Below are 19,504 nucleotides of genomic sequence, written 5' to 3'. Positions count from 1 at the left end.
GATGAAATCTAATTTATTTACATGGATCTTATCTAAATGATCATAAGTGGGCATCGTATATTACATTTTACAGTAAATGAGTATAACCAATTTTTAAATGTTATACCCTAACAAAGCTTTCATGTCATTTCACACTTTAAATGGATTATTTTTAGATTGAAATGGAAACCGAAAAGTTTGAAAATCAAATTAGGTTTAACTTTATTTTTCATAGCACTTTTTAATAAAAATGAAAAATGAGATAAAAAATATTTCAAAATCTAATGGCATATTTAAGGAGAACCAAAAGGTATGTAAATACAAACTACGCACATGTCAAAGTAATACATAATTATTCAATACTAACAATTAATGAGAATCATTCAGCCCAGAACTCCAAGCTGTAAAAATGTGATGTGTATTTTAAAAACTGACAGATTGATTCTCCCTTATAAATGGTAGTACATGTTTCAACAGTTCAGGTACTTTAATATCTTTCTCAACACGTTCTGGACAGTGACAGTGACTGTATTCCGTGACCTAAGATACACGTGGGGTTAGTGTGTATTTCTGTGTTTGTGGATTCACAGTCACGTAGAACTTTGTATTTCCTTCAGGAAACCAAACATTCTGCATGAAAAAGGTTATGGCCTCTTATGGAAGCTATAATTCAAACAGAATTACGATACTGACTTTTAGGGCAGCATGATGACTTGGCAGTTTGCTTCTGCCTCACAGCTCTTGTGTTCTGGGTTGGATGTCAGTCTGTGGCTCTTTCTCTGGTGCTCCAGATTCCTCCCACGGTCCAACGACATACTGGCTGGGTTAACTGACTCCTCTGAATTGTTCCCTGTGTGTGTCCAGCGATGGGCTGGCATAAGAGATAAGATAAGATCACTTTATTGGCCCTATACAATTTCTTGTATTAGGAATTTGTCTTTTCACACACCCCAGCTTGATCTCCATGAGACACATAGACACACACACACACAGGAAGATATACTTGGGGTCAGAGCGCAGGGTCAGCCATTTATATGGCACCCCTGGAGCAGTTGGGGTTAAGGGCCTTGCTCAGGGGCCCAACGGAGTAGGATTCCTCTGCCGGCCGCGGGATTCGAACTGGCAACCTTCCAGCCACAGGCACAGATCCTGAGCCACAGAGCCACCGCAATGCCACCACCCTTTTTATAAGAAAAGCCCGAGATGTGCCGGCCTTGTGCTCACTGTCTGCCAGGCTCTGGCTCACCAAGGCCCTGCACTGGACTGGACTGGACAATCATTGAAAACGGACCTTGTAGAGAAACTGTGGATTCTAATAACATCCTGAACAAAACAGACACTCATTTCAAGTGAGGGCCATGAACGGGACTTCCGAGAGTCTTCTCGAAATTAGAGAACACAAAACGTGGACCTCCTCAAAAGGCCGCAACAGATGTAATTAAGACGTTTAAAGATAAAAGTCTGTAAATGAGAGCCCAGTGTAGCTCGTTCGTTTTCATGAAGACCAAGAACGTCAACAACTGTTTCGACTGGGTCCGGCTTGAAGGAAGATCCGGAGAGACTCCCGATCTAAATGAGAGTGGATGTATGAGGAAACTCACTATTTTTTTCTAACTTATTACTACTTTTCTCACACAGAAAAAAACTTTATCTCAAACTGAGAAAAGTGACCATTGTGCTCCGAGTAACAGTTTTGTGTTAAATAACGACTTTCAATATTCCATTAATGATCTCTAACTTTCGTCATTTTTTCCCTCCGTGTTGCGTGTTTTTAAAGTAAGCTCCATAACTTCTGACACAGACCCTCGTACCACCCCGGTTCGTACTTCTCTTACTCCTCCTATGTGATCGAAAAATAGGGGCAGAAAATTAACACTAAAAACAGAAGCGGGCACCAGATTAGATACGATGGCCGTACCAACTTCTGCAATGCAATGGTTTTAATTTTCCTCTGCGGTTTTCCCACCGCGGATGGGGACATAATTGACCGTGATTTAGTTTACAGCGAGGACTGACAGCGCTTCCCAGTCTATGCCCCGCTGAGGGGGAAGATCTCATTTATTTCAGCACATGGAGCTCGTCAGATGGACGTGCAGACCCGGAGAAGAGAGATCTTTAACACTGTGAAGTTTTTTTTCTTCTAAAAAAAAAATGCCATCTTTCAATAAGGCTATTAACTGCAATCGTCAGGGTATTAATTGCAAGGGCACACGCCCCCCCTCCAGCTCGTGGTTGGTCGGCCGCGAGGGTTCCGCCTTTGAAGGTGTCATATGACTTTCACTTCCTGCTCCGCGTGCGGCTCAGTCACAGACGGGAGCCCAGCCTCGCCATGGACGGCAGCGCTATCCTGGGTTTGTTTCTGATTCTGGGATGTGGTAAGTGTGTTTCCCCCCCCTTCCCCTCCACCCTCGGCGGGGACTCTTTATTCGCAGGACGATTTCTTTTTGAACAGCGGAGCGGAGCTTGACGTCTGTCCTTTCCTGCTGGCAGGCCTAGCCCCCAGCTCCGCAGCCTGGGACTCTCCTTCTCCCTGACGCCGGGGGGTTGGAGCCCCAGAGCCAGCTGCTGATGCCCTCGCGTGTCCCTGCCCCGCCGCCCTGAAATGCGGGAGACCCGTGTCAGTGATCAAATGGTTGTTCGTTTACACGTATGATTTAATAGGTAGTACTATCAGGTAGTCGTCGCTAGGAGTTAGGAGGCTGAATGATCATCTTTGAGTGCATTAAAATGAATGCGGGCTCATCAGTGAGTACGGTAAAACAGATCTGCATGATCTAATCCGCTGAGTAATAAACCGTCATTTTTAATTCTCGGTCCAGTGTTAGAGCTGGGGCTTTTCTTCCCTGATGTTGGGCGGAACGCTCTAGGTACGAAGCGGTGTCCCGAATGTAAAGTGATCTCCATCTCCTTTCACGTTAGCGGTCGACGTGGTCGTTACCAGAGTGCATGTAACTTTGCCCCCTTCATCCGTCTCCCCCAGACCTGCTGAATCACGTTTCTTGATAACCAGGATGAGTGTCTGGGCTCCCCTCAGTACAGGTCTCATGGCTTGGTTCTGCGCCGCTATTCAGGAAGTACATCAGAATGTGTGTTTTATTTTTGCGGTTTTCGAGTACATTCTACCTCGCGTCGCTGTTGGCCGTTTGTTTTGGTTTTTGACCTGGGAGCCCTGATCTCAGCGAGCATGTGATGTGTGTGTGTGTGCGCCAGGTTAGTCATGTGACGGCGGGAGGAGCAGGCAGGTTTCCGAGCGCCACCTGGGCGCCGATCGTCCTGACAGCCTGCTGGTGTCCGCATCCCAGCGCCCGTTTGCAGCGACGATGAACGTCCGTTCTCCTGTTTTTTCCCCGTTCTTCTGGGGTTTGGCGATTGCCGCGCACAAAAGAGGGCTTCTTGCTGCGGGAGCCGGGGTAATTTCCCGTCCTGGCTCGTGTAGCGCCCCCGCCCAGGGCTGCGCGGCTCGGAGACTTGGCTGGCAGGGCTGAGCCCTCTGTGTGGACTTGGCTGGTGTCCTCACGGTCTGGCGACTGGGGCTGGCCAGCCTCCTAATCTTCTGGGATCATTATTAAAGCCCCAGACAAACTTCCTTTGTTGCAGGGATGCTTAGCTCCATGTCATCGACATCCACCCCCACCTTGGGGGCTAGCTGTTACACCTGGGGGTCTTTCTCTCCCTGGCGTTGGTTAAAGTGCCGATGGCGTTCCTCAAGCAGCTGCTCTTGCAGGGTTGGGTGTAGATCCGGTGTTTCCTGCTGCTCGGTTGGACTCGCAGGTCATGTTTCTGTAAAGATGGGCGATGCCTGTAAGCTGCTGATCGATGAATTGAGCAAGGAATGTGTTTAATTATGACAGCTGTACCTACAGCTGAGAAGTACCTACGTTGTGGTCCCAGTTCTTCAAGTGGCCCGACTGCCTGTAGTGAGATTGCTGCAGGTCTCCAGGCGATTGAGTGTTGACCCGCGAGACCTGCTGGACTCGGGCTCACCGGGACAATGCCTGGAGATCAGAACCTGCCCCCCTAGTTGTGTTTTCATGTGTAGGCAGCCAACATCTTTATCATAACCCACATCTCTTTCTCAGCACATGTAGCTACAACACGTCTGACTTTATGGCTGGATCTTGTGATTCTTCTTTTTTCCTGGAGTGAACTTGCTCTTCTGGTCTTTGTCATTTGGTAGTTGTGAAGGTGCAGTCATAGTTCAGGAGTTCAGACTCGTACCTCACCCTGAAAGTGTTAAATCGTGTATGATACCAGAGCTGTTTAAATTGTTTAAGTGACTTGGTAAAACATTTAAAAGTCATGCATCAGAAATGCTGTACTGTATGTCCACTTCAGTGCCCTTTTACTGACCCAGGCATGGTCAGTTGGGAGATGATCACTGGAATGTTCTGAGTTTGCTTACTTGTTTTACAAGGAAGTGCATTATGTATTCTGGTGGCACAAACATGTCTTGTTTATTTTTTGAAGTATTCCTTACTTGGATTCAACTGTTATTGTGATGCATGGTAGCACCTTGCAGAGTGATCGTGTCGGATCTCGGAAGCTCAGCAAGGCTGTGCAGGGTCAGTATTGGGTTCTGAAAGCCAGGTTGTTAAGTGGAGTTGATGGACCTGTAGGTTGTGCTTTTCCTGCTGCATCAGTTTCTGAAACAGTGGCTAATGATGGTGAAAGGAGACACTGTGCTGTTCTGTGCATAAGATACAAATGGTGTTGTAGACCTCAGTTTTATAACTGTAGAAGTATTAATCCTTGTCCTGGCTAATTTCAACTCCCATTTTGCAAAATATGCACTCCCTAACAGCTCCCTTAATTCAATGAGTGAAGTCCGGCATCTTCTCCCTTCTCTGCCTGGGCTGGGTAATGGGGCTGCTGGCGTATAATAGCTCTTCACGCAGTTGGGTGCTGCACTCCAGCGGTGAGTTGCAGTAAGTGGTTTCCCTCTGATCTCTCAAAAGCTTTGAGCTCTTCGGGATGAAAAGCATGGAATTATCAGTCACAGGCAGTTGTTAAACTCTGCCCTGTACTTGTTATATAGGTGTTGTTCATTATAAACTGAATGGTACTTAGCCACATGCAAATATTTAATCTTTATTGCTGTTCATGCCAAGCAATGTTTACACTTCAAAGTGGGATGTGCAGGAGAAATTTTGAAATCATGTATCTTGTTTTGGCTGTTTGTAATCTTTTTTGTGGCTCTGTGATTTGAGTGATGTTGCAAGACTGTGGGAAGGCGGTCAGAATTGTAAGTTCTCTTTAATTGTTATCCACACATGCATGCTAATTGCTGTAAGAGTCGGGGTGTAACTAAAGGAGCGTTGAGAAATGTTTCTGAGTGCAATGGAATCTTTAGCACTCCGGAAGAGCCACCAGCTCTCTATGGGTTTGGTGCATCTGCCCATCGTGGAGGAGGCTGGGGTCAGAATGCCCGAGTTTCACCGCTATGGTGTTACTTCTGTGTGTAATCTTAACCTGTTGCAGAATAGGTGGGGAATTCCTGTCGGCTGGTGGATACAAGTACTTGTGAAACTGTATGACCATTGAGGAGCTGAGGCTGGGCAATACTGCTGTCCGAGAGGCTGATGGTTTTCCTTTATTCCTGATATCCTCTGCGTTCCTTTTGTCTCAACATTGCCTCTGTAAAATATTTGGGGAATTACTGCAGTAAATTTGCTGCACCTGGTATTGATTGCAATATAGTGTCTTCCAGTTTCAGCTGACCCAAAAGCAGCGGCTGTAAAGTATCTCGTCTCCAGTCTATCGGGTCCACCCCTGAGTTCTGTTGCTTTAAGCCAATAGAGGAGATGAAAGAATTCCCCACACGCTCTTCGTAAACTGAACGCTCCTAATACCACAATATTGTTTTTAACTTTTTATTCCAGGAATCCCCCAGTCTCGCACCACAGACGTGACTGTAAAGGATAAAGATGGCAAGATATGCATCTATAACAGCCTGATGGCCAACTTCACCATCGTCTACAAAACAAATACCACTAATTCTGTAAGTGCAGCTCATTGTGTGGAGTTCCTGCATCAAGAGCAGAACTTCATACTAGTAGAGCCATGTGGCTGTGCCAGCTGTTATGGTTACTTGTGATCAAAGATTTCCTATATGCTTGAAGAAGCACCAGTTCTCGGTTAGATGCACTGTTGCCTGGTCTGTTACTTTGATCCTAAAAGGGTCCTTTGGGTTGACGATCAATACCTTTTGAGTTTAAAATCTTAAGTCATTTGTGTTCGAGGCTTTGAGTGGCTGTTCTTGTAGGAGTTGTCACTGGGGAAAAGCCTGGAACACGTTAGTACCTTTCAAACACTATTTTGTTTATACACTCTCATGGGTGTCTGAAGCAAACCAAAAGATTCCCAGGACCCTTAAATAAAAAAGGCAGGATGAGAGCCCTGGATCAATAAGGAATCCACATACAGAAGAGGCTGATCTGCCTTCCATCACTTACATTTCAACATTTCTTTAACAGTCCTAGGAAAAATTACAAAAGCTTTCTGTATTGAACCCAATGTGGTCATGAGAAGGATTAGTATGAGTCATTTTTCTGGTTGAGGATTTGGTTGAAGGAAACGTATGTAGATCATTCTAAGCAGGCAGACAAGATAAAATTTAAAATATCCTGACTGCGTGTATGCTGTGGCACCTGCATCCATTTCCCATTAAATCTTAAGGATGTTCTTAGGTGAATAGGTAGTCTTTTGTAAGGCTCTCCATGTGTGGCAATGTAAGGTCATGTGTTTGCATGTTTCAGGTGGAAGACTATGTGTATGAAGAGGCATTAACAATGCTGTTGGTTCCAGTACTCATTTGTGTTTTTAACGCTTCTTTAATTTCCGATTCTTCAGACTGCAACTTTACGTCTGCCAGAGACCGTGGACACGGATGGAAGCTCGTGTGGTACCAACAGCTCTGTGTTGATGATTGGTTTTGGAGAAGGTCATTCCCTCTCTGTAAACTACTCGCTGAGTAATAATTCTTACAGAGCAGAGGTCGAAGTCTTCACCTACAATCTCAGTGATACGAGCAGCTTTCCAAATGCCACTGAAAAGGGTAAGTTTGCCGGTGCTTGTGTGTGACAGATAGTGAATTGGTCCACTCCCAGGTAGGTTCCCTGTTAAAATCTCTGTGAATTGTCACATAAGAAAGTGGATCTGAAATGCTTCCATTACAAGTAGCAGTAAATTCCATATAGAAAAGTAGAAATAATACATTCTTGTCCGTGGATTTTTTTTTCAGGTGTTATTCTTATGCAATGATTTGTATCTTAAAGTATTTAATTGCAGCTAATGAGCAGCAGGAGGTTATCAGCGTTGCAACAAGTTACCCTAAATCCCATGCCCTTATTATAAGCCCTTTTCTGAGAAAATAGCCAGGTATTCAAAATCGAGCACTAATTGTTTCTGAAATGGAACAGACTCATTTGCAAACGTCGGTGCTTGTGCTTGACGTTTGTTTGTCTTGCATGGTGGCGGCAGGCTTGAAAAGGGTGGAAATCCGTTTGCAACCTTATGACATTCCCGTGGACACCACCTACCGGTGCAGGAGCGACGAGTCCTTTGAGAAGGATGGCATCACGCAGACCTTTTGGAATGTGACCTTGGAGGTGTTCGTACTCAACGGCACTGTCAGCCAGAACGGTGAGTGTGCCGGGCGGAAATGATTTGCATCCTCGCTAACCTCTGTGGTAATTCTTAGGAGTGTCGGCAACCTGCTGCATGTTGGACTTTTTGTTCCGATACTCTTGCTGCTGCCAAGGTAAATCCCTGCAGCTCTCAAGCTGCTCAAGTCCATAAAAGAGCCTCCAGTCTGTATGTGCAGGTTTGTCTGGGTTCCGTCATTTAACTCTGATGGGGTTTTCGGATTTGTCGTCGCAATATGACGTGAAGAATTCACAAAAGGTCAGACGGTTAGTTTCACTGCTGGTTAGTGCCCAGTTAAGCTGTGTGCCCGGATCTTTCGGGATTTTGGGGGGTAACTGGGTTACTGCATGCTGCTGCAAAAAAATATTTGATGCATGGTGTTGCTGCAGGTATTAATCTTGTGTCCCCCCTCACCCCTAATTGCTAAGACCTCTTTCTTTACAGAGACTGTGTGTCCAGAAGACACCCCCGTGACCCCAACGCCCACCACCGCTCACACAACTGCCCCCAACACCACCGCTCACACAACTGCCCCCAACACCACCGCTCACACAACTGCCCCCAACACCACCGCTCATACCACGGCTCCCAACGCCACCACGACTGCAGCCCCAACCACCACCACGCCGGCGCCGCCCCTGCCCCGCCCAGAGAAGCACGCTTACAACATCACCGACGGAAACGGCACAGTCTGTCTCCTGGCCACCATGGGCCTGCAGGTCAACTACACGCTCAATGGAAAGGTATGAGTGAGGACCCCCTGTGGATATTGTCCTCCGACCTGCTGCATGCTTTTACTGCAAAGTGTTTCCTTGGTATCCCCCAACCACACAAGACTTCCTTATTTGATCTTAGGCCTGTGAACTTGCAGGGCACAGGATTCCAGGATTTGTCCCACAGGCTTCAGAGCCAGGGATCTTAAACCTGGTTATTGGAAGACCTACGTTGCCTCCTGGTTTTCTGGGAGTACCATACCCAATTCGGTCTGTATTGTTAATCCATTTAAGCCGGAGTAGGGGTGGTACCTTTTCTTCAAGTCCTTAAATGGGCTAGAAGAAAATTCTTTAAAAGGTTTTTTCTGCTGTTCAGGACTTGTTGTTCACCAACCTGTTCTGCAGAATTGGAAGAGAGATGTTATATCCCTAAAAGTTTGTCTACAGTGGAAATATGCAGCCTCTACTTAAGGTTAAATTATTTACTCTGCCTCTAAAGGATTGGTTGCAGGTGAACATTAATCCCAATAAGACTAAAGCTGGCGGGAGGTGCAGTACCGATGGCAGTGAGTCCACCTTGACGCTGGATGACGAAGAGAAGACTGTGGCCTTCAGCTTTAACAAGGTGAGCCAGCAGTGGAGCACGATGAGGCTGTCCTTCATCTCCTCTCAGGGTCATGGTAATGGCCGTGGTCACCGTTTCTGTTGGGACCAGTTCGGCATAAAGGAAATCTTACTGACTTGTCCTCCGGTTCATCTTGGTTCTAACGGAGTTTGTCTGCGTTTTTACAGAGCAATTCCAAGAAATTTGTCCTGCAGGGAGTGTCCGTAAAACTAAGTTTAAACGGCTCAAGTAAGTGAGACTCTTGCCTTAATGGGTATGGTTTTTACATTTTCCTAACGTACTCTTAAGATGGGGGTGGGGGGGACTAAATAGACAATAGTTTATCCACTAAGAAATGAATGCATGACTTAAGTGGCAATTTTGATGCAGAAATTATATTGTTTCGAATGTGTGAATAGGATAGTCCTTTACTAAAAAGGAAAATCTTCTGAAACTTTCGGCCCTTTATCCTTCTAGCTGTAACCAACCTGGGCAATTTTTGCTCTCCTGTAGGTATTTTCAACAGCAGCAACAGCTCCCTGGGTTACTGGGAGGCATCTCTCGGCAGCTCCTACATGTGCAACAAGCAGCAGACCTACAGTATCGCCAGGGACCTCTCCATCACCACCTTGGAGCTCAGAGTGCAGCCTTTTGACGTGAAAGCTGGGAAGTTTTCTACAGGTAAGTTGGGCTTACCCCTGTGAGTATTGTCACTTGAGTATGTCTTTATATGACTTCTGATTAGGTTTGAGCAGTGTGCGCTAGAGACCCGGTAACCTCCTTTTATAAATAGTTTTGTTGGATCTGTGCAGTGCTTGACATGGATTACATTTATTATTAGACCATTTGAGACTTGCTTCTTTTTTGATTTTATCTATATATAAAGCATGAATGATCATGGCAAACTCGCCAGCTCTCTCCTCCACTCTGGATGAATCGCATTAATAAAAGCCCCATCGGCACCTTTTCCAAATCCAGACGTGTGTTTAGCAGCGATTTTTTTTTTTTTTAATCTATTGCTTTTCATTTTTAATTTTAAAGTCGTCTATTTTTTCTTTTTGTCTGCAGCTCAGGAATGCTCAGTGGATGACACCAGCATTCTAATCCCAATTATTGTTGGCGCTGCTCTGGCAGGCTTGATTCTCATTGTAGTGATTGCATATGTGATTGGTAGAAGAAAGACCTACGTTGGATATCAGACCCTCTAAAACAATCATTTGCAGTTAACTTAATGGATTGATGCTGAATTTTTTTTTCTTCTTTCCAGGGGCAAGTGCAAGTTCCGTTTTGGTCCTGTAATACATTTAAAATCTTGCGCACATACCAGATCTGAGCCTGGGTGACTGAAGTCAGTCCACAGGGCATGCTTTTAAAGGGCTGTGTAGCACCGGCCATGAGACGGACTGTGGTGGGAGAAATGAGCAGTGCCACCTGGCGCTCTGGCGTGGTTACAGCACCTTGTGTGTGAGCTATGGTGCAGCAGTGACTGCTTGCAGCTTACTGTGGTCCTACTTGGCAAAAAATTATCTAAGGCTGCCAGAGAACCTGGGACTTCAGGCTTGTTTTCCCAAACTTCAGAAACTGTTTTCCCAAAGGCAGGGGGGGTGATGCTCTATTTCAGCTGAGACTTTGAAATGTGGCTTCCCCCCCTTTCTGAGCCCCGGTGCCTGGAAAAAGGTTTGCTGCTCACCTTAACTTTTTCCACTGGATTTCCTTGCGCAGGCAGTGGTAGTCCGATATCCGATGGTCTGGTCTTGTTTTAAGTGGCTTTCCTTAACATTATGCAGAATGAAACTGAACCTGCACTTGCTTCCTCCACATGGCATTCCCTGTGTTGTGTTCATGTAATTTTATCGGTGTAGTCTCAGGCGCAACTATTGGCACACTTCCATCTGCTCCAATGTCATTCACTCATTTACCCAGTGTAAGAGCACTGTACCTCATTTCTCTAGGTTGATTGGACTCTTCTCTGTCCTCTCACACTAGCCAAAGCTTACTGGTGGATTAAGCAATTTGGTACTCCCATACTCTTCTGTGGAGTGTTTGTTTAGCCCATTAGACATCTTGGCCATCTCTAGGATGAAGATGCTTAGTAAACGTGTATTGTCTCAGCGTTGCACTTCATCACTTGGTGAAGAACATTGCTGTGTATGGAGTGTCAGATACTTTAGTCTGCGACCATAAAGCTCAACCTTTGTTCTGAGTTTGCCTTTCCTACATCTGAAGCAGGAAAGTTTGTCAAGGAATTTGCAAAAGTGCAGTTCCCTAATTCTCCCTGTTCCCTGTGAAAGACTCTTGAGCTTTCTTTCACACTGGTCCTCTGTAACTGATTCTGTAACATCTGTGACATTAGCTGCCGAATCCCACTGGATGTCACCAGGGATGTTAGTTTTCTCAATACTTTAGTTGAAACTTGTTTTTAAATCTGTTTGGGGGTCCCCCCCCCCCCAGACTAAGTCTCTTGTGTTTGTTAATCCACCTTATGCTATCCTGTTAGCGTTCCACACAAAATCATGTTTTCCAACATGCGTGTATTTCAAGACATGCCTTTATCGAAGTGGAATAAAAGTGCGCCTGCACTGACAAACTTCAAAACAAAGGTTGAGCAGTAGCTTTTAAAAACAATTTACAGTCTCTTGGCATTAGGTTGAAAAAGGGATAGTCCTATAGAATATGTAGGAAATATTTGTGTTCATGTAGCTGATTGTTTAAACTGCTTTTATTTGCACTTTGCTATAACAATCAATTTTTGCATTTCCGTAAACTGGCTGCTTTGATACATTTATCAACGATTACTGTGCTGTTTAGCTGTGACTTGCTCAATACCTTAACATACTAGTGTATCAGGGGATCAGAAAAGGATTAATTTCATGGCCAAAACATCTGCACGTAAATGTATTTTGGGCTGTGTCATTTTTTTGTAAAATCAATTGCATGCTAAATCTCAGATCTCATAGTATTAACCATCTGAATCAATACAGCTTTTAACCACTTTAAAGTTCAGTTGATTTACCTGTACAGTAACCTAGTTTATTGCACCAAAACTTTAATTTGATCCTTTTCTAAATCAAGACTGCAAGATTGCCATAGAAGCCACAGTATTTTATCTCAATATACCACTTGCTGTTCATCCACAGTAACTTGCAGCCATCCTGCTACTCATTACACTTGATAGTTTATTGAACAGCACACCCAAATAAGAGGTGAATTTATGAATTGCTTGTATCTGAAATTGTTTTCCAAATGCACTTTTTTGTTTCTCCAAAGAAATTAATAGTAGCGCAGAAAAGAATGCAGAATCGTTCTGGGGGTGTGGGCTGGTATTCCTGGTGGGAAATGTCCTTTTTTTAGATAAAATAGCCTTATACCTGTATTAATAATACTTTATTAATCCCGTAGGGAAATTTCATCAATTTCCCTACGGGATTAATGAAGTATTATCTATCTATACAGACTTAACAATCTCTCATGCACTTTGGGTCGATCTGTAAAATGTTTAAAAAGTTCATGCACACCTAGTTCTTTTGTAAGAGCTCAGTGCTGCGCATCTTGGTATGCAGTTTATTAAGATCTGTTTGGTTGTCCCTGTGTTTGTGGTGTACATTATGCAAGTCTTTTTTTTTTCTCACCCCTGCAACATTGGCAAGGTGGTTAAGGAAAGAAGCTCAGTGCTGTAACAGCAAGACGTGTGTGCTTGGCTGTGAAGTTCTAAAAGATGATGCAGGAGATGTAACTAGAGCTCCTCTGAAACATTCCTTTAGAGTTGGGAATGAGATTTTAGAAGATGGTTAGACTGTTAAATGTCACTGTATAAAAAGTGTCAACCACACCTCAGATATTCAATTTAACGCCACATTTCAAGTGCTTTCTCTTGCAGTTAATGTTTTTGGATTGATTGTTTGTGTAACTTGTATATTCATGGCTTTTTCTTGCCTAGCTGAGGAATGCTCATCTGATAAGCACGACGGCTTCATTGTGCCCATAGTGGTCGGAGTGGCGCTTGGAGTTCTGGTTCTTGTTGTACTGGTGGCGTATTTTGTCGGACGGAGGAAAAACCCGGCGGGGGGATATGAATCGTTCTAGAAAGGTGACCTTTCTGTGGAAGCTGAAGGCCTGAAATTTAAGCAGAATCTCACTCCATTGTTCTGCAGTGGCTGTTGGCTTTAGTGTTGATGATCCTTATAAAAAGCCACTACGTAAAGTTTTTTTTTTTGCTGTATTTTATGTAAATTTAGATGTCTAAATGCATCTACACCTAAAAATTTAGTTTTTGCCACCTGCGCACTTGTCACAAAACGGAAGTAGGAAAATTCCTGAATTTGCATGGAAGTGCTACTTTTTTTTTACTGCTATTAAATGCTGAAAGCTGATAGGATATAAAACTTTTACAGTTAACCACAAATAATCTTTGAATTTGCTGCTGTCTTTAATTTGTTCCTCCTTCCCCAAACTGCAGTAACTTTTTAGCTCTGTTCTGTCCCTTAATGTGGTTCCATACCTGTTTGTATAAGCTGGTGTAAAAATACCAGAAATGTTTCTCTTGATTTGTCTTTGGGAACGTTTGCATTTGTCTCGTGTTGAAATGACGCAATAAAATACTTTTCTACATGTTGGTGTGCGAGTGGCTTTCCCATCACCCCCCCCAGAGTGATCCTTCCTACAGAAGAAGGAAACCAATCCTGCTTCCCAGCACAGGTGTCCATGGATCCTTGTTTTTCCAACAGGATCACCATTGCATGCCTTTTAAAAGTATGGATGTGATGCATGCCCTAAAGGATTTTAAAAAAAATTATTTTCCCCAACAGGATAAAAAGTAGTGATGAACTTGGTTACTGGGAACGTTCCTGTGAATACCTTGCTGGGAGCTTTTCCGTTCACGTTCCAGTTTCTCCTCCTTTTCAGGATGCTGCTTCTGTGCCGCACCACTGATTTATTCCGTTTCGGGTTCCAAGCCTTTGGCATTTAACATGGAATTTCTGCTCCTCTCTCTCCCTCTCTCTTCCCCACGACAGCGGAAGAGTGTTTCCTGGACACTGACCTGAGCTTTCTTGTGCCTGTCGCTGTCGGGGTGGCTTTGGGCTTCCTAATCATCCTCGTGCTTATCTCTTACCTGATTGGACGGAGGAAGAGCCGCACGGGCTACCAATCAGTATAGCGCCCTGTCCGCCGTGGCCTGTACTACTGTTGCTGCTGCTTTCAATGCTAACCCTTAGCGTCTCACTCCTTACGAACTTGGAAGCTTGTTGGCTTCTCGGGGTTTGTGCTGTTCAAGAGCAGTTTCATGTTGGTTGCTCGTGTGGCATGATTCTCCCACTGTGGTTTTCGTGTGCTGTGGGTTTGAGGGGTGGGGGGGGGGTACGGATGGAGAAGGCGCCTCCCTGTTTGGGTTTCACCCCGTTTTTCCACATGCGCTGTACTTCTAGTAATCCTGGCCTGTCACAAGACTCTTGTCATGTTTTAGTAATACAGTATCAAAGATGCCTTGATTACAGTATGTCGTAAAAGAAGCTTTAAGGGCTGAGGAGTGCATGCTAGAACACAAGAAGAATTAGCATACCATTGCATGTATTTCTTTTTATTTGGAATACATTCATGAAGGAAGACAATCTATCAGTTGTATGCATTGTAAAGTTGGTTACTATTTTTTGTGATTTGTATAAAACAAACTTAGTGAAATTCTGTTTGTGGTTATTGGTAGTTTTAAAGAGAAAGCAGTATCTGCACAGTCTATTCTGCATTGTTGTAAGTCAGAATTTGGGTGTCCAGCTTAAAGCCACTCTAAACATAATACTAACTCCTGTGGCTTTCAGCTGTAAAATCCTTGCATTTGGGGAAAACTACTTACTGGTAATACACAGGAGTCATGTTCCTGCAGGGATGGAGAAACAGCTCATGGTGTTTTGGTTATCTGGCCTTGATGGAGGCAACCCACACAAACATAACACCACTGCTGCAACTGTGAAACTGCTCTTATGAAACACTGGTCCACTTAAATATCCCTCAGAAACTGTTCTGTAAAGTTCTGTGCTGTATTACAGCCTTGTATAAAATGAGTGATTTTTTTTTTTTGTCTTGACTTCAAAAACAGTGCAGCAGAACTCCCACTAACCTGTACATCTGAGCTATTTTGCCCCTCACTTAAAAAAAAAACTTCATTCTTTTGCATCTTTTCTTTACGTAATTATGTCTAAAATTAGAATCTTCCAAGTGGTTTGATAGCAAAAGGGAAAAAAGCCACGCTTAAGGTATTATAAAGATTCTAGTTGAGCACATTTTTTTTTTTTTTGCTCTCATGGCCAGTGTCTCTATAATAATGCTAAGTCATGTAACCAACAGGGTATGAATCCGTATTAATAAACAGGAGGTATTGTAGGAAAAACTCCCGAATTGGTTGAATTGTGAGTGCAAGGCTTGTTGTGGGGTAGGGGATGGCTGATTTGGATGCCTGTGTGTGAGGGCCTAGGTGGTCCCCTTCTGGAGTCTTCTGGTGGTGGAGAGCTGTAATGGAGTTTAAAGCTACACTTCTTAGCTCATCCCTTCCAGTAAAGCTTTTCTGTAAATGGTGGCTAGATTACACGCCTCATGTCAGTGGCCCATGTTATATACCACATGTGGCAAAAGAGGGGAAAAATGCTTCTGGAACCAGGTTTTGGAGGAATCTGCACTTTATTTCCACATACTGTAGGTGGAACAGAAGAGGGCCTTTCCTTGTCAGTAAGGATAAGCTGTAGACATGTGCCCGTTATATAAAATCCCTGGTTCTCAGTATGCAAACACACCAGAGACCCTTTACCATTCATAGCTGAGTAGGTGGTTTTTAAAGTTTTATTTTAAAGATGCATTTGTTTTTTGTTTGCTCTTCTATTTTTCCATCTACTTCTGTTTTTCTTCATTGCCAGTTCTCTGCATCAGACTTTCACAACCCGGTATTTGTTTGAAGTCAGTGGAAAGAAATAAAATTGCTTTTGTTTTGTAAAATGTGGTGTGATTTTCTGAATGACAACAAAATTAGTTTGGTTTAGAGAAACTAAATGACACTAAACCAGAGCTTTGCTTATCCCCTTCCTTGAGGACTTTAAACTGTAGTTCAAGCTAACAGCTAGGGAGTAGAGATTAGAAAAGTCTCACCAGTGTTACCTGTGTTCACTGCCTTTTGGTGGACTTTGAGCATTATTGTCATAACCAAGATATGACTGAGGGTGACCTATAATGATTGCTTACACTTGTATAGCACTTTTCTGGACACTCCACTCAAAGCGCTTTACAGGTAATGGGGATCCCCTCCACCACCACCAGTGTGCAGCCCCACCTGGATGATGCGACGGCAGCCATAGTGCACCAGAACACTCACCACACATCAGCTTTCAGTGGGGAGGAGAGCAGAGTAATGAAGCCAATTCATAGATTTTTGGGGGGCCATGATTGGTAGGAGCCAATGGGGAAATTTCGGCTGGACACCGGGGTTACATCCTTACTCTTTTTGAGAAACGCCCTGGGATTTTTTTAATGACCACAGTGAGTCAGGACCTCGGTTTTACGTCTCGTCAGAAGGATAAATAAGTACAATAAAATACTTGCTGTGGTGCTGGAAAAGAACTGCTGCATTTCATCATTTTAAAATGAATGTGCATTTGTTATAGAAGCAAGCATTTAGTTCCTAAGTCTATGAAGTTGGAAGCCTTTTTTTTTTTCAGAAAACACTGATGTTTTTTTTTAAACATGATTTTATTGCAAATTGTGATGTTCTGCTGCCTCAGTAATTTTCCACATCTCCTCTTCGGCTTTGTGTTCACGTGATTCCTGAAGAAAAAGAAACACAATGACGTTGCTGCTACAACATCACTTTGCAAATGTATTCCTCATTAAAATCAGCCAAGATGGGCTGACGATTCCTATTCTTGTTCCCACTCTGTCTGGTGCCAGCAGCTTGTTCATGAGTCATTTAATGACTGAGCTCTGGACCACACTGCAGAGAAAGAGGACCTGCTGCCACTCTCCTCTGCTACACCCCCCTGTCTCGAGTGTCATTCATTCTGACTCCCTGTTCCAACAGGACACCTTGGCCTCCCAGCTCTCTCTCTCTCGATCGCTCTTTCTCTCGTGGAAGGAAGAACCTTTTTGTTGTTTGTTCACCCCAAGTTCAGAAGCAGGTTGCTGGCCACTGCCTGGGGGAAACCACAGGCCCAGGACAGCAAAGACCGAGCAGCTCTGAAGATGTCCCGCGGAGAGCCCTGACTCCGCAATCGCACTGCCAGGCTTGGAAGGGGCTGGAACTGGGGGGCGGGGCGTCCGAGGGCTCCAGCAGAGACACCTGCCAGCTTCCTCATCGGTGTCGGAGCCATCCTGCGGGCTGGCTGGCTCCAGGCCCGGGCTGTCGGCACACAGCGCCTCATGAGGCTCCTGCCAGCAGGCCAGTCTTCCCAGACGCCTAGAGGGCGGGGATGGGTCCGGCGTTGTGGTGGTAACGGCCCCTTCAGTGCTCGGGGAAGCCGAAGGTGCGGTGATGAGCGAGCGGTGCGATTAAGTAACTATTTGATGTGTGGGCGTTTGCGAGAATGGGAAAGGGCTCGCGTCTGACAGACACCCGCCCTGGCACGACCACCCCGGGGTCGCTCAGCCCTGACCAGGCTCTCCCCGACCCCCCGGGACTAGAGTAGAGCACACTGGAATCCTCTTCGGGTGTGCTCGCTTACTCTTCATACAAGTCTACACTGCTAAAATTATATACGACCGAGTAGCAACAGTGGGAGAAATTTTGGTCACAGCAACACCGTGCCATTGGCTCAGGTGGGGGGGCGGGACTTCCCATTGGATAGAAAAACAGGCGTGGTACCTGTCAAAACGGTTGACTACCAAGTCTACTACTAACTATTAAGACTACTAAGTTACAACTAGAACTGGAACCCAGTTCACTGCCCATACCTGTCTGGCCCCCAGGATGGCCTTTAATCCCAACTGCTTTTTCCGTGGAGACAGGACAGGACTCAAGTCCAGCCTCTAAACTGAAATAATTTAGCATGTGAGCGAAGCAGGATGACATAGTTGGTTTGTTTTCTTATCGTCAACCAAGGATCCCAACGAGCAGAACAGCTGATCCTACGTTTTTAACTTCTTGCAAAGAGCCAAGGCGATTTAGGAGGATGCATCAATTAACTGAGGACAGCCTCCAGTTGTGCAGCACAGCTAATTCTGAAACAAGACCCATAAAATCAAGAAACAGTGCAGATGCAGAATATTCCAGATGACATTTTTTTTTCTCGTAACTATATCATTTTAACTACCCAATGATGTAGTTAAGCAACATCTTCCGTTTAGCAAACAATTATTGTCCAACTTGGTACTGTCATTTGGAGGACAGGTCTGGACACTGCGGCTGATCTTGGGCCAGCTAGCCACACTGGTCCCAAGCCTAGAAAATACACAACCCAAACCCAAACCCGTAGCCAACCCCAACACTGCCCAAACCCAAACTCATCCCACCTGAAGGGAGTATTCCCCAGTCCGCTGGAGACGGGATACAGCGTCCACGGTGCCGAAGCTCTGCGGACGAGCCTGTTGCCGCAGGTCTCCGGGCCCGGACCGCGCCTGCGCCCTGTGCCGGCCGCTGGCGCTTCAGCACTCGCTCCAGCCACGCTGTCTGAACAGCCAGGAGAGGAGCCGGAGCGGCACGGGTCCGAGCGCCGAAACCGGCGATGCATCTGTCCAGGGAATTAGCGCATAGTGCACCCCTCCTGCCACGTCACGACCTATAGATAAGCTATGCACTACACACCACAGCCGGAGGACTCTTCTGAAGCGGGGATTGTCTCTGTCTTTACATTTGGAATTGCAACTTTCAGATAGGCCGTCCATTCGCCGTTGTTAGATGTTTTCCTATCGGTACGGACATGTATAATACAGTATACAGTTCGTAAAGACCCGAAAGGGAATGAGTCAAGCGCAATGGTTGCGTGGAAGTTATGTTGAGGGCTCTGGGATTCAGACTGCCGTCGTATCCTTCATTCAGAGTGCTCCGCCAGATGCGCCAGTGAACTGCTGTAGAAACGGGAGTCGAGATTAGAATCGGAATTTAGTAATACAATTAGAATTTACTCACCGCTGGGCTGGTGGGGTAAAGCACTCACCTCGCCTCCCGCATCTTCACGGAATCTTGGGATCAGAGTGCTGAATGAATCGCTTTGCATTCCGCCCACGAGTCTGAACTCGTTCAAGCACGAAGACGAGTTAGGAGCTATACGCAGAAGCGCTCGGGGGAAATGACACCAGAAATGTAAATTGTGACTTCATACGGGCCTGAGTTCCCCAGCCTTGGGTACCTCCGTGAGCTGGTCCACTGCTCTGTTCCTGTGAGGAATCTTAATGTTTTCCTACCATATACATTAAATTCAAAACCGCACCAATCGAATTATGAAATTCACGTAGACGAGCAATAATGAATATAGTTCTGACCTATAATAGCCAAACACTGTGATCTATACAACTTACTACATCTTTTAAACTGTTTTGGCACGTGCATGTGATATACAATTGGCTTTTTTATGGAAAGTAAATTCAGTGGCTCTGT

At 45.0% G+C, this 19,504-nt stretch overlaps 1 protein-coding gene across 5 annotated transcripts; it reads left to right on the top strand.

Moving 5' to 3' along the window:
- Nucleotides 1-2,213: 2,213 nt before the first annotated feature.
- lamp2 (lysosomal-associated membrane protein 2) lies at nucleotides 2,214-15,918 on the top strand. Of its 5 annotated transcripts, none has more exons than XM_088597346.1 (10): nucleotides 2,214-2,354; nucleotides 5,859-5,977; nucleotides 6,829-7,033; nucleotides 7,459-7,620; nucleotides 8,068-8,146; nucleotides 8,201-8,366; nucleotides 8,836-8,961; nucleotides 9,129-9,189; nucleotides 9,454-9,621; nucleotides 12,878-13,548. In XM_088597346.1, the coding sequence occupies exons 1-10, from the start codon at nucleotides 2,309-2,311 to the stop codon at nucleotides 13,021-13,023; spliced, it is 1,278 nt and encodes a 425-aa protein (XP_088453472.1). In that variant the 5' UTR covers nucleotides 2,214-2,308; the 3' UTR covers nucleotides 13,024-13,548. The 5 variants fall into 5 exon arrangements, with proteins under 5 accessions (XP_088453472.1, XP_088453473.1, XP_088453470.1 ...); XM_088597347.1 differs by having other exon boundaries at nucleotides 8,068-8,149; nucleotides 8,204-8,366; XM_088597344.1 differs by lacking the exon at nucleotides 12,878-13,548 and adding an exon at nucleotides 13,953-15,918 and having other exon boundaries at nucleotides 8,068-8,366.
- The last annotated feature ends 3,586 nt before the right edge of the window (nucleotides 15,919-19,504 follow it).

This window comes from Lepisosteus platostomus, chromosome 10 (genome assembly GCF_059453375.1).
Source record: "Lepisosteus platostomus isolate fLepPlt1 chromosome 10, fLepPlt1.hap1, whole genome shotgun sequence".
Taxonomy (NCBI): Eukaryota; Metazoa; Chordata; class Actinopteri; order Semionotiformes; family Lepisosteidae; genus Lepisosteus; species Lepisosteus platostomus.
The sequence above is the reverse complement of the archived record's forward strand: the minus strand, read 5'-3'. Positions and strand labels throughout refer to the sequence as shown.

Bases quoted from the DNA above. Each gene is read 5' to 3' on its own strand.
- lamp2 (XM_088597343.1), top strand. From the start codon at position 2,309: ATGGACGGCAGCGCTATCCTGGGTTTGTTTCTGATTCTGGGATGTG. The intron at 5,978-6,828 runs GTAAGTGCAGCT...CCGATTCTTCAG, and splicing joins AAACAAATACCACTAATTCT to ACTGCAACTTTACGTCTGCC. The intron at 9,190-9,453 runs GTAAGTGAGACT...GCTCTCCTGTAG, and splicing joins ACTAAGTTTAAACGGCTCAA to GTATTTTCAACAGCAGCAAC.